The following is a 14,804-nucleotide window of genomic DNA, read 5'->3' as shown; positions in this document are numbered from 1 at the left end:
ATATAAAGTGCTTTGGAAAGGTAAAAGTCCTATATAAACGCCAGTTATTCATGTAGATATGTACAAAAAGCATATTCTTTGACTTCTATTATATCAAAATACTAACTTTTAACCATTAGCAGTGTTTTTTTAAAAAGAAAACCCCATTCCCTTCTTCTCCCCCCTCAATTCAAAACCAACATGTATATCCAATATTAATGATAACATGAGTAATATTGCTAGAAACAATGGCTCCAATGTTCTTACTTCTTTACCCAGGATAGGTCCCTAACCATGTATGATATGTGGAAATGTGAGATAAATTACATGTGGAAAATACCTCAATTTTTCCCCAGTGCCACTGTCTTTTAGACCACACCCCCAATAGCTTTCTTCATGACAGGGATGTTGGGAAAATGCTTTGTGAGTAGCACTGAAAATGGTTTCATGAAGAAGAGGTAGAGAAAAAATCCTGTAGATGATGATACCACATAGCAGAAAGACTTCAGGTGAATACTCAGGCATTTCTCCCAGGGACTGTTTTCAAGTATGACTAAGAATTAAAGGTTTACTTTCCCTGGGATCCACTGCTACCGGAATTAAAGAGAAGGGCAGATTAGGAAAGGAAAACAGAGAAAGACACAGAAGAGAAGGTGAAAAAAATCAGCATTACATTAGGAAAGAAAAATTGAATCCCCCAAAAAGTATCCTAGAAAATGATGAATTGGCTACTGAAACTGATTTTTAAAAAGGCTTAAAACTGGACAAAGTATGTTTGTGATTCCCAAGCCTGGTTTTGTGGCACTCCAGGACTGCCAAGTCATTTAACAGGATAGAATGAGAGTCTCAAAATTAGAGTTATTGCTCAATTCTATTCTAAAAATAAACCATGCCAATTAGGTCAAAATGTTAAGTTATCAAGAAATAGGGAGTTGGCTTCAACCCCCAAGAGAGCTGGAAATCAAGAAATGGTTGATCTCTCAACAGTATTTCTGCATCCAAGAGTCACCAATCAGGATTAGGAAGTGGAATTTAAATAAGAGCCCTGGTCACCTGGGCCCTTTGAGCACAAAGAAGACATTGAAAAGGGAGTAAGCTAGGCAGCTCTTCTCTGTTGTCTCATCATTAAACCCCTACAGGTATTTGGACATGGTCTTTCAGCATCTTCTTGACTGGTCAGAGGTTGGGTTTAGTATATAGTCTGGTACAGAAAGGGTACTGAGACCTGGATGGAAATCCTGGCTCCAAAGCTTGCCAACTACACAACATTGGGTAAAGTCACTTAACTCTCTTGGTCTCAATTTCTTCATCCAAAAAATGGGAATGAAATAACCAAACTTGCTGTCTCACTGGGCTATAGGAAGGAAAAGCACTTTGTAAACCTTAAAGCCCTACAGAAATTAGAAGAGAGTTATTATACTATAAAATTCTTTCAGCTTTCCTGAAAAATGTGGGGCTATTACCTACAGAAATAGAGTGTCCCAAAAATCTTAGTACAGTTTTAAGCTTTCTTAAGCTAAGACTTTGGAAAAACCATGCATAAATAATTTGGGATTATCAATTCTATAGCAACAGTAAGAACGCTTAAATTAAAATTTTAATATTATTTATAGTCTTTATTATTATTTATAACAACAGTCAGAGGCAATGAGATACAGAAGACAGAAAAACAGCCTTCAATTCAAGGAGAACTGGGTTCAGATATCCACTCTGAAACATACTGGCTATATGACTGGGTAAACAACTCCACTCTCCGTACTATAAGAAACTCTTCCAACCCCTCCTTATCTCAGGCAGTTAAATGCCAGGGAACATTTTATTTAAGAAAGACCAAAGCTGGCAACCCCTCATTTCTTGAACCTTCTACCATTTGCAAAATGGCTGCAGATCTGCATTGGTAGAAGCCATTTCTTCAAGCGAGAGTGCCCTACATCAATTAGATCACTGGACAAATGGATAGGGACAAATATGAACAACTACCATTTACATGGATTTTTTTTAAGATTTGCAAAGTGCTTCACAAAAAATTTCCATGCCTTCCCCCTTATGTAGTGTCAAGTCCTATAAAAAAAAAGATACAATTTTTTTTTGTAAAGAAGGAAAACTTGACATTTCCCCTAGTCCCAAAATCAGTTAAAGGGACCTCTGGGGAGAAAGAAAGTTCCCTACAGAAGGGAGAATAAAGAAAAGGTACGTGGGTGCTAGGAGAAGACAGTATGGTGGAGAGGGAGTGTGGCAGCGGCAGCTAATTTTGTCATCTAAAAAAGAGATGCCCATCTAATTGGTTTGTATGTCTCTATCCTTGTGGGTTGGGGTGTGTGGGAATTAGCTTTCACTTTCTGAAAATTGGTGTCGCTTCATCAGAGGAAGAAAACCCCTGCTGATGTCTGAAACGCTCAGTTAAAACATTCTAGATTAGGTCATCGTAGAAAAGCATTGATCTGAGGGGAAGGAGCCAACCCACCAGTCCAGATTGGTGATCTCTACAGCTGCAGAAACATTGTTTTTTTCAATTCCTGAAAAAGAAGTCAGAAACAGGTTGTTAACAAAACAGTTCCACTGCTCTGAATCCTCATTCAAAGAATTGATTCTGGAAAAGCATCTAAGTACTGATTGACATAAAACATTATAGTCCTTGAGGGTAGTGGGTGTCTTTTACCTCTCTTTGTATCCCCAGTGCTTAACACAATGCCCTGGCACACAGTAGGTGCTTAATAAATGCTTATTGCTTGACAGTGGCTAAATTACTGAAAGGTAAGTGTGTATATAGAAAAATAAACACACACACACACACTCACATACACACACTTTAATGCATGTATTTCTTACCGTGGAGAATTAAATCCGCTGTCCACAGTGATACTGCTACTGTCCATGCTGTCCAGCCGGGCAGAATGTGTTGCTCTCTGGCTGCTGCTGTTATCGTTTTCCTTTGGGGCAAGGAGAGTGAGGTTCTTCTCAAATTTTCTCTGTAAGTCTCTTTCTTTTTCCCGCTCTAGTAGCCACTGCATGGTCCCCACATCATCTCGATTCTTCTCCTCCTCTGCGTTCTTGTGTGCCCCTTCCTCAGAGTCATCATCGTCGGAGACATTGTAGTAGTCAAAGGAAGCTTCCTGGTTCCCACCAGCTTCCTGCTGTCGCTGGGAAAGGGGCACAGCTTGGCTGACGGAAGCTGCCAGGGACTGTTCCAGGATCTCGCAGCGGCCTGGCAAGGCATCAGGAGATGACTGTGGGTGAGCTTTCAGGAGGGATACAGTTGGCTTGTGATAATTATTCATGGACAGGGCGCTATGGAGTGGTTTGAAGAGCGTGTCTTTGCTGAATATCTTATCTAGGCTGATTGACTCTGTGCCGTGGTGTGGGATCAGTCGTCCACTGGCAACGGAGTCCGTGGCTGGGCCAGAAATTGTTGCCAAGCCTCCCCCTGGCCCTTTGGGCGACTCTTCTTTGTGCACCACAGGTTCTCTTGTGGGATGCTGGGGCTGCCTCTCAGAAGAGGACAGCTTTTTCATCCCATCAGTCAAGGTCAGAGTGTCAAGGTCATCTTTGTTCTTCCCCAGAGGTGATGGAGCAGTGAGGACCGTCTCACTGGAGGTGTTACATTGAAAATAGTCATCCATGGAAGCTTTGGTTGGACAGGCATTGAGTTCATTATAAGATGGCAAACTCTCTGGAGGTTTGCTTTGTTCCGAAAGGCTACAAGAATTGGGGGGTTCAATGCTGCCGCTGACAACTTCAGGTATACATACCTCCTTATAGTTTGTGGATGAAATGTGAGCCCTTTGGTGACTGACAGTCTGTGTAGGCCTTAAAGTACTATCATCAGTATAAGACTGGCTAAGCATTGGATCATCTTGGCTACATGCTTCAACTATGTCTTCAGTTGTCCCTAAGGAAGCAGCACCGAGAGGGCCTTTGGAATTATCCATTGACCTGGATCTCTCCTTGGCTTTATTGGACCTTTCATTCCTGGACCTTCGATCCTGGGTATGGCTGTGACTTCGATGGACCTTCGAGTGAGAACTTCCCCGGGAAGGCTCAGGAAAAGGCATCTCAGTTCTCCTCTTGGCCAGTTCGCCAGATACATCCCATTCTGGCGTCATGGGAAAATGAGGCTCAATCATATTAGAGTGGCTGTGAGTGATGAAATGATCCCCTTTGTGTTCAATGATGAAGCAGCCTTCCCGTGGTGACCGAGTCAGAGGGTCGGTGAGGTCATAGTCTCTGTCTGCCGTGATATCAAGATGAGAGCCATCAGAAGGGTCCCCTCCTTTGGAACCCCGCGTCTTGCTGTGGGATCGAGCTTTCCCATGGGTCTTCCGGTGGTTCCGGCTCTTCTTGCTCCTTCCGCTGTGGTGGGCAGATGACCCTGTTTTGCTCCTCTGAGCCTTTTCTTCATCAAGCTTCTTCATTAGTGCAGTATGCCTCATGACGTTTTCCACAGTCAGATCTGGGTTAATGCGCCTGATAATCTCCATTTCTACCTCTCTGGGGATTGTGGTGGGCGTCTCCTCATCTCTCAGAGGCCATTCCTCTGGGGGAAACTGTGCAGAAAAATTAGTTAGTTGTTTTGTCTTGTCTTTCTTAAAACTTAGCCTAAACAATTTCAGCCCAAATTTTTTGGACTGTTTTTCACTGTCTTTAGGTTTTGAAAGCGTTTCTGTCTTATAAGAAAAATTTACAGTACTTTTACTTTTTTCAGTGGGTGGCAATTGGCATAGTGAAGGGGGGCAGTCCTTGGCGGCTTTCCTTTGCAGTGTAGATGCATGCATGCTGTGCATGTCTTCTCTGCAACAGTGGCAAGAGTCGCAGTGGTTTTTGGGTAATGTTCTGTCCCTGACACAGCCCGAGGTGGAGGGTGTGATGGTTCCTGGCTGTGGAGAGGTACACTGAGTCCTGTCAGGTATCCTCTCATCCAAATGATACCATTTACTATTAGTTCTTATGAGGGAAGGAGTAATAAAATAAGTCTGTGGGGTCACAATAAAATAGCCATCTGGAGTGGGGTAGATTTTCCTCTCACGAACCAACATGCTCAGCGTGTGCCGGAGGATTTCTTGGCTTGGAGTTGGAACACCTGAAACCAAAGCAATGCACAGATGAGAATGGACCAGCCACCCTTGACGCTTTCTCAGCAGCATCCTACTGCTATCTATCCCTCCTCCCTCCCTCCTCACAAACAGAAGAAATATGTTAAGGAGAAACCACTATGTATCAACTGAATAGGAACAGGTTGAAAAATTAATCCAAAAGTGACTATCAAGCATGCTTAATGAATATTTTAAAGTACTATAGGTATCCATAACAACACTGCTCGTTACATAATGTCAAATAAGAAACATGTTACATCATGATTATGATACTAATGTTTACCCATTAGGAGGCAATTGGGACCTTTTTCCAGGGGGAGAAAACTCAGCAGGACTATTTGTACAGACAATATACAAGAAGTGAAAACATGATTCTGGATTTTAAAGGGATCATTTTTACACACACACACACACACACACACACACACACACACACACACACACACACACACACAGAGTCACACAGAATGCTAGATCTAGGAAGGGATCTTAGTGAGGATCTTGTCTCATACCCCTCCCCTCCTCTAATCAACCATCAGCATTTAGATTCATTTCTTCCAATTCCATGTTCTTTCTGCCATATTGCCTTTATCACCATCACCATCTTTAGGAATTATGGTAAGTAAGTACTAACCATCAGGGCATTGGTGGCTAGAACCTCCCAAAGCAGTAATGTCAAATTTGAACGTCAATGGGAGTCACTAAATGGTATATCAGCCTTCCTACTGGCCAAATACTGACTAGGAAAACCATATATTAACATTACTTATGTTCTATCATATTTTTATTTAATTTGTTAAATTTTCTTGTTAAATATTCCCTAATTATTTTTTAATCTGACTTGAGCTATACTCAGGAGTGCTGTAGGCTTCAGGTTTGGCAACTTTGTCCATGTAAAATAAACATTAACTAAACATGCACTAACAGTGTCCCATTGTGCTTTTAGGATGCAATGCAGCATGGAATAAATTAAAAAAAACTACATTAAAATTGTAGAAAGTATGCATTTGGTTATATCATCAGAATCTTGTAGTTTACATACATACATACACACACACATCCCTAAAATCTGGTAGTTATTAAGTAGGTCTGGGTACTCAGAGAAATTTGCCTTCTTGACACATGATGGTGATGAATAAAAATTCCAAACAGGAGCCTCTGACCACATCATTCTCCTGCTCAAAGACCTTCAATGACACTTCATTTTTTCAGCCTATCTTTCCTGTCTTATTGCTTTTTAAGATCTCTCTCATATTCTCCTGTAGTCCAGGCCAATAAGACTACTTGCAATTTTTTTTTAGTATTACCTGGTTCATTTTATACCTTAAATATAGGATGCCCTTTCCCTAAGACATTCTCTGCCTGTTGAAACCCTTCCCATGTTTTTTCTCCTAGAATTAATTTCATTTTCCCCCAATTTTCCTCTCCTTCCCATGCTCCCCCCCAATTAAGCAATAAAATAAAAAAAATGAAACCATGATAAACAAATACACACAGTCACATCAAAATTCCTATTGACCATGTACAAAAAAGTATACACATTTTGCATTTTAAGTTCATCACCTCTTTGGCAGGAGGTAAAAAGTGTTCCTCTTCATTTGTCCTGTGGAATTGAGATTTGTTACTACATTAAACACAATACTCAAACTCATGTTCACTTCGCTCTGCTTAAGTTCGTAGAATCTTTCCCAATTTCCTCTGGAACTTTGCATTTTGTCGTTTTTAAGGCTTAATGATAATGCTCATTACCTTTACATACCAAAGTCTATTTAGCCATTCCCAAAGAAGTGAGCATCCCCTTAAGCCCCCAGAGGGTTTTGATATTATAAAGAAAAAAAAGAGTTACTATCAATATTTTTGTGTATACAGGTCCTTTTCCCTCTTCTCTCAATCTCTTCTGGGGTATATGTCTAGCACTGGTATTACTGGGTCAAAGAGTATGCACAGTCTGGTGACTTTGGAGGTGAGTGGGTCTAATTCCAAATAGCTGGACCAATACAGAGCTCCACCAACACTGCTCCTGGCACAATCTGAGTCAAAGAACATTGTTTCAGCTCAAAGATTTGATGGATAACGTCAAAACCAAAGATAACATATTGGAACAGAGGTGACATAACATAGAACATGAACATAAAACAGAGCCAATCTCTGTGATAGAAGCAATTGAAAAAGTTCATTGTTTTGACTTTTTATCCCCAGTACCTAGGCCAGAGCCTGGGAAATAGTAGGAACTTAATACATTGCTTTTTGAATTGAGATAAATCCCAATTTGATTATAAGATAATTGATTTTTCTCTATTTTCACATTTTATCTAGTTGGACTCCTTGGGATTTCAAAGCAATTTTGTCTTTTGCTGGCACTTTTGTGAATGGTTAAAAAAAAGTCAGGAGAAGGATTTTCCAGATGTGTACAATGGAAAAAGTATAACAGGTGTAAAATTAGGTACGTAGGTAGGTAGGTAGGTAGGTAGGTAGGTAGGAAGATAGATAGATAGATAGATAGATAGATAGATAGATAGATAGATAGATAGATAGATAGATAGATAGATACATACATACATACATACATACATAGATACATAGATACATAGATAGATAGATCATAGCTTTTACATTTTATTGCAAATTAATATTCACTGAGGGAGGATTTCAAAAACATGGGCTTAGCAAACAAAAGGTAGGTGCCTATATTTAAAAGAGCAGAATGTCTGGTTACTCAGTAAATTGGGGGAGTGAAAAGTTCTTATACAGAAATTGGTATCTAATTTCATTATTTCAAGGATCTCTAAGTGTATAAATCAAATAATTGATATAATTCAACTCCTCCAGCAAAAATGTCCACTCATTTGTCAATAGATAAGACACCTAACATTTACTGATAGTTAAAATTAAAGTGTAGAGACAAACAAAATACCCCCAAACCTGAGTGTTAGTCCCTTTCCACATCCTTTTCTGACTCTCTGCCATGATTACTGCAGAAATAGGAAAGTACCACAACAAGACTGAGACCCATTTTGTATTTTCTTTGTTACATGAGTAGCTATGGCCAATTTTTTTTTTAATTTTCAAAATGTTTAAAAATTTTAATCATCACCAACTGGCAAGCTGACATTCTTGCCATAAAGAAAAAGAAAAGAAAGAACTTAAGTTGTTGCTAATGGGAGAATAACTCACAGATACTCTTAGAGAAGCAAGAGTGGAGTGGATTTTACTGTTTGTCCAGGATAACATGAAACATTACTTTATGCAGCGTAAGGTCATCATACCAGAGATGAGCTTTCCAAGTACGACTGCTATGAAAATAATTGCAACTTATGCACCAACGATCAGCTGCTGGAGATGAACAGGTAAAGAAATTCTACAAAGGACCTAATAGGATCCTCCAAATTAAATTAACATTCTGATACTTGGTGATTGTAATGCAAAACAGAAAAAGTGGAGACATGTAGAAATATATGGGAAAGTATAGTTTGAGAAGAAGGAATAAGAAAAGCCCAAGTCTCAAGGACTGAACAGAAATCTCAGTCTTTGCATCTTGGATGCTTTCTTTGAGAAAAGAAATGGCAAGCATGGGATAACAGTGAGCACTGAATACCACCAAAAAGTGAAACAATCTATATTTTGACAGCAAGGCTTGTTTTTGACAAAGGACTTTTTGCTGAATTAACATTCTGTGCATAGACAGGACATCAAATTATTGAACCTAAGATCAGAATTTGTTTTAAAAAAATGCAAGACAAAGAATAAGTTATAGTATATAATTTATACAGCTTGATCCAGATACATTTAAACAAGTAAATGACTAAACTGGGAAATCATATCGATAGTGATTATGAAATCATTTTATACTTTAGTTTAATCAATTAACCAAACAAGGATGCCAAAAGAGCCCAGAAAAATACCTTCATCAACAAACATCTAACTTGTGAGCCAGATGGAGAGAGACGACTGCCAAAGGCAACATGGGGATGGAATATAAACTTGTTTGTAAAATCTGACAAAGAAGGATGATGGATAATGATGAGGAGGTTCATCTTATAAAGCAAAAACTGTAGAGGGTAAAACTAGTTTAAGAATCTTGGCAAGGTATTCAACTAAGCAAAGTCATCCCAGGGGTATTTAAGGATGAAAATGGAAGGAGGTCAACAAACAGAAGACAAATGGATGAGATTTGTAAAAATCATTATCAGAGCCTGTTTTCTCCATCAAGGATAGCGAAATCAGTACACTTAAGACCAACAGCACGATCCCAGATGTACTCATAGGGGAAGCAGAAATGATAATAAAGACAACAAAAATGGAAAATGCAGATGACCTACATATAGAGTCTTACACATATACAGGTATATTTGTATACATGTATGTAGATATGTGTTCATGTGTAAACACATGGATTTGTATATTGTATATAAGTAATGCATGTGTGCACACATATGTCTGTATATCTTGGGAGTCATAGACAAAGAAACGATGACAATTAAAACACATGGTTGGCTGGTTGTTGTCTGTTTTTGAAGAGAACCAAAATGACATCACCATGATAAAGTGAATTTTCAGTGTGTTTGACTGTGGCTGATCAGACCAATACGAGCCTGGAATGCTCTACCACAGGTTGGGCACAGATAGTCCGTTTGAATTTTTGGAGTGGGACACTCCAAATTTGCACATCCTACATTATTTTGTGCTGTCTCAATTCTGCTTTGCACAGCACCCTTTCAGATGTGGGTCCACGGTCCTGTGCCAGTGTCTCCCATGTTGCACAGTCAAATCCAATCTTGATGAAGTCATCAAGAGAGCAGGAGAAAAAGGGAGCTTCAAACAAAGTCTTATCTTCCCCCTAATCAATCTAGTCAATTTCATTTCTACTATCACCCAATATGAACCTTCCGCCCCAGTTAGAACAGTATTGTTCCTGTCACCCAACAAGGCCTGCCCGTGTCTAAGTTAATGGTTTCTCCCTCACATACCTGAAAACAAGGAAATGCTCAGCATCATTTCCAGATTTAACAGATATAATTGTTTTGCTCCTGGTAGTTCAATCAAGTGAGTTAATAAAGGTGAGGTGCTTTGCAAACTTTAAAGTGCTATTAACAATGCTTAGTCATGAGTACGTAATTAGTTTTATCTCAATCAGACCATAAACTCCTTAAGGGATGACATCTTATATTTCTTTTGCACCTCCTGCAATACTCAATATAAGTCTTAGGTGCTCAATGAATATCCGTCCAACCACTATTTGAATGTATCAAGTGTCACAGAATGTGGTCAAAACTCATATAGTTCTGACACAAAGTATTCTTTCATTTGGAGAAATTCATTTCGTTACCACTGATAATTCATAAAGCCTGCCAAACACTGTGTAAATGCTTTTTAATGAATGCTTAAGTCATACAGTGATTATTATTAATGGGGCAGCATCACAGGCTTAATTAACATATACATGATAAACATCTTACTGAATAAGAGACATGAGAATCAAGCTATTTTTTAAGTCTTTGGACTACCCCAAAGATCATCCCCATTCTAATATCACATTTTCAGCCTAGCATCCTTCTAGAAGTAGATTAGCCAAAACAGTGAAAGTTGATGAAATACTTTTCTGTAGTGAGGTGACAGAAAGATATTAGAGCATTCTCTGGTTTTCTTTCAGTCTCCCCTTATTCAACAATGTAAAAGACTATACATGAATCTAATATTGTCCTATAATTCCTATAATTTTAAAGTAAGGTACATATGAAGAGTTAATTAGTTTTCTTCCTAGTTGTAAGTGTTATCTACATATATTACCGTAAGCTGAACCATGCAACTTGAGCCATTTTCCTGAAATAGCAGTTGGTAGACATACTAAATTTTTAACCAGGAGTTTTTTTTTTTTAACATAGCACTTTCCCCAGCCTACAAAGGAATTCAAAATATTTCAGAAGCATTATGTACACAGTGGGTATCACCTTCCTCCATTTAAGTCCTAGTTCAATGCTTCATTGAGATGTGAATAAGACCTGAGGTTCATGAAAGGCAGGCCAGGGTGCAAAGTCTAACAGATCTTACACAAAGCTGGAAAAACTTTAAGTATGGCCTCAGCAACAGACTATATTTGTGACCTGCCTAGCTAAATGGGGAAAGGATTATGTGACCAAAAGTCTGGACACTAAGAAGGGATTTGTTATGGCCACAGCAATCTATGGAATGGGGGAAAAAAGACCAAATGCCCCTTGGTCTTGTGTGTTTCTCCAATGTGATGGCAGCAGAATGATGGAAAAGGAAAAGTGGATCTAAAAATTATACAGTTCACAGACTGTTTAGAAACATTAACTTAAGTGTTGGCATTCCCTATGTATGACTTTTCTCCATAGTCAACAAGTTGATACACCACTGGAGGGACTAAACCACATCAATACTGACAATTTTAATGTAAATTGAACCAGAAGGCATAAAGAAGTTAGAGCTGAATGGAAAGACAGCTCTCAGGTTCTCCGTGGAGATGCAAATAAATGAGTTGGCAGGGGGCTGGTTTCATCCTGTGCCCAAAGGCAAAAGTAAATATAATTTCATGAAATACTTACTCATCTCACCTTACAGGACTACTCACAAAAAGCAAAAGCAAACAGACCACCATGAAGATAATTGCAGTTTATGTGCCAATATCCACTGAAGAAGATGAAGTATACAAGACCTATTATGAACTTGACAAAATCCTCTGAACTCTGCCAACTTTTACCTCAACACTCAGTGACAAACATGTGAAAGTGGGCACTGGGGAAGGTATTTTTCAACCTATGTTGAAAAATTAAGGATGAGAACAAGAAATCAAAGGCTACTTGAGGACCATAATCAGGGGCCTTTCACCTACAAATCATAACTACTTCAAGGAAAGAGTTGGAAAACAATAAACCAGATAAGCCCTGAATGAGGTGTAAAATAAAACTGACAACATGTTAAAGTTAAGAAACTACTCATTACAGACATGGCATTCACTTCAGAATTAACTGTGTTCCATCATACCATCAGCTAGTTAGAAGTGAAAGTCAAAGTAAAGACCAAATTAAAGAGCAAAGACAACACATCTGTCGATTCTTAAAAACAGGAAATAGACAAAAAACATTAACAGCAATTATTGTCATTTTATAGAAAAATATACTTGATATAAAATAACTTTCATGATGAGGAGGCTGAAAGTGGCCAACTACCTTACCCCTGCTTCAAAAAGACAAATCATGAAAAGCATCTCCCCTCTCATACATTAGGTAACAAAAAAGGGCAATGACAGTTGTTGGAAAGGCTGTGGAAAAGCAGATGCACTAATGTACTGTTGATGGAGTTGGGAATTAGTCCAGTTATTCTGGAAAGCAATTTGGAAATATGCCCCCAATGTCACTAAACTGTTGTTTTACCTGGTGATACTACTAGGCACATACCCCAAAGAGAGTGAAGAAAGAGAATGACTCATATATACAAAAGTATTGATGATAACTCTTTTCTGTAGTAGTAAAAAAAAGGAAGCTAAGGAGGTATACATGTATTGGGGAATAACTAAACAAATTATGGTGTATGAATGTAATGAAATATTATTGTACCATAAAAAATGTCACAATTTATTGGAGGAAGAAATAAGCATTTGTTAAATGCTTGCTATGTGTCAGACTCTGTGCTAGTTTCTGAGAACTAAACTGAGACGCAAAGAGAAGTGACCGGTACCAGGAGAACAGCTTATGTAATACCAACAATACTACAAAATAAATTTGAAAGACTCAAGAACTCAATGCAACAACCAACAATCTTCCAGAGGACCAAGGATGAAACATGCCTTCTATCTTGTGACAGAGTCTGTGATATGGACAAGATGAAGGAGACATATTTTGGGGGCATTGGTTAGTGTTGGGTAATCTTTGATTGACTATGCATATCTGTTATGATGGTTTTCTTTTTTGTTGTTGTTCAATTTGCTAAAATAAAAAAGGTCTCATCTGGTGGAGTGAGGTGAACTCCCACTTATCCTGCCCCTATACATCATCACAGTCTTCCATCTTCCCATCTCAAAATAGGCAGGCTTAATGTCATTGGCTGGTTGGGTAAGCAGCCCTGCAAACATTCCTACCTACAACTCTCTTTAGGAAAAAGTGGATTAAAAAAATTATTACCTGTGCTCTGACATCTAGAGGAATGAGCAAGTGTCTTGATTTTGATTTTTACAATGAAGAAGCTGACCTCAATAACTTCTGGGATCCCTTCTAGTTCTAAATCTATGATCATGTGATTCTATGACTTTGGGATTCATTAGTAGAAGCATAGTTCTCAGGACAAAGGAGGTAAATTGCACTTCTAACAATTATTTTTTTAATATATTCATTTTATTTATTTTTAATGCTCTACAATCACTACCATAAAACTTAGACTTTTCCCCCCTACCTCCCCAAGATGACATACAATTCTATGTAGGATCTACACGTACATTCCTGTTGAACACACTTTCACTACAGTCATACTGTGTAGAAGAACTAAAATAAATGGGAGAAATCATATAACAAACCAAAACATAACACACACACACACACACACACACACACACACACACACACAATGATCTGCTACATTCTGTGATTGAATTCCATAATTCTTTCTCTGAATGTGGAAGGCATTTTGCCTTAGAAAACCATTGGGAATTTTTTTATGTCCTTGCATTGCTATGAAGATCCAAGTCTACCAGAAAAAACTCTCGCATGCCATGGTCGTTGCTGTGCACAAAGTTCTCCTGATTCTGCTCTTTTCGCCTAGAAGGGATCCCAGAAGTTATTGAGGTCAACTTCTTCATTGTACAAATGAGAGGCCCAATCAATCAATAAATAATAAACATTTATTAAACAAAAAAAGTCTTGATTTTGGAGGGAAGAAAAAGATAAGTGGATGATAAATATAATCTTTTAACTAAAAATGGTAGAGACAGATTCCAGGCAAAATTCTCCGACAGTATTAAAAATGATGGTTTATGAGCATGTCAAAAGTGTAACAGTGATGTCTAAGAGCCAACATGGGTTTTATAAAAAATTGATCATGCCAGAATCATTTCATTCTTTTTTTTTTTTGATGTACTTAATAGACTAGATCATGTAAATACCATAGACAGAGTATACACCTGGATTTCAGTAAAACATTTAGCAGTCTTTCATGATATATTTCATGATATGATGATTTTTTTATAGTCTAGATCAATCAACATGCCACTCTTTTAACATGGATTTTATAAAGAATGCATCATGCCAGAATCATTTTATCCTTTTTTTTTTTTGATGGAGTTAATAAACTAGATACCACAGAGTACACCAGAGTATACACCTGGATTTCAGTAAAACATTTAGCAAAGTATACCATGATTTACTTTTGAACAAGATGGTTTGATATAAGTGTAGATCAATCAATCAACAAGCATTTATTAAGTGGCTGTTATGTATCGTACTACATGATGGTAATTAGGTATGTTTGGAACTGACTGAAAATTATTGGACATGAAAAGTAATGAATCATGATCAATATCAGCTTGGAGGGAGGTCTCTAATGGATCTGGTCCTTGGTCCTATGTTTTTTAATGCTTTTATTTTTAATATAATGACACAGAGCAAGGAAAAGTAGAAAGAACATTGGCTTTGTATTCCAAAGACAAACCCAACATTTGAGTCAACAGGTGAATGAACATGGCAACCAAAAAAGCTGATGTGATCTCTGGTTCTATTAACAAAAGCA

General features: G+C 38.2%; 1 protein-coding gene across 13 annotated transcripts in view; it reads right to left on the bottom strand.

The window, feature by feature from the left end:
* Positions 1-14,804, bottom strand: part of STOX2 (storkhead box 2) — a 224,924-nt gene that overhangs the window by 17,235 nt on the left and 192,885 nt on the right. For 12 of the 13 annotated variants that reach the window (XR_011970517.1, XR_011970518.1, XM_072624416.1 and 9 more), the window contains one exon: positions 2,809-5,056. Coding sequence is in view for 11 of the 13 variants with exons in the window: in XM_072624416.1 (XP_072480517.1) it covers positions 2,809-5,056 (2,248 nt within the window). In the remaining 2 variants the exon portion in view is untranslated. Of the gene's footprint in view, positions 1-2,443; positions 2,496-2,808; positions 5,057-14,804 lie in introns of all 13 variants that reach the window. The other variant, XM_072624409.1, reaches the window with a different exon arrangement.

The sequence above is a fragment of the Notamacropus eugenii genome, chromosome 7 (genome assembly GCF_028372415.1).
Source record: "Notamacropus eugenii isolate mMacEug1 chromosome 7, mMacEug1.pri_v2, whole genome shotgun sequence".
NCBI classification, from domain to species: Eukaryota; Metazoa; Chordata; class Mammalia; order Diprotodontia; family Macropodidae; genus Notamacropus; species Notamacropus eugenii.
This window is presented reverse-complemented; position numbering and strand designations above follow the sequence as displayed.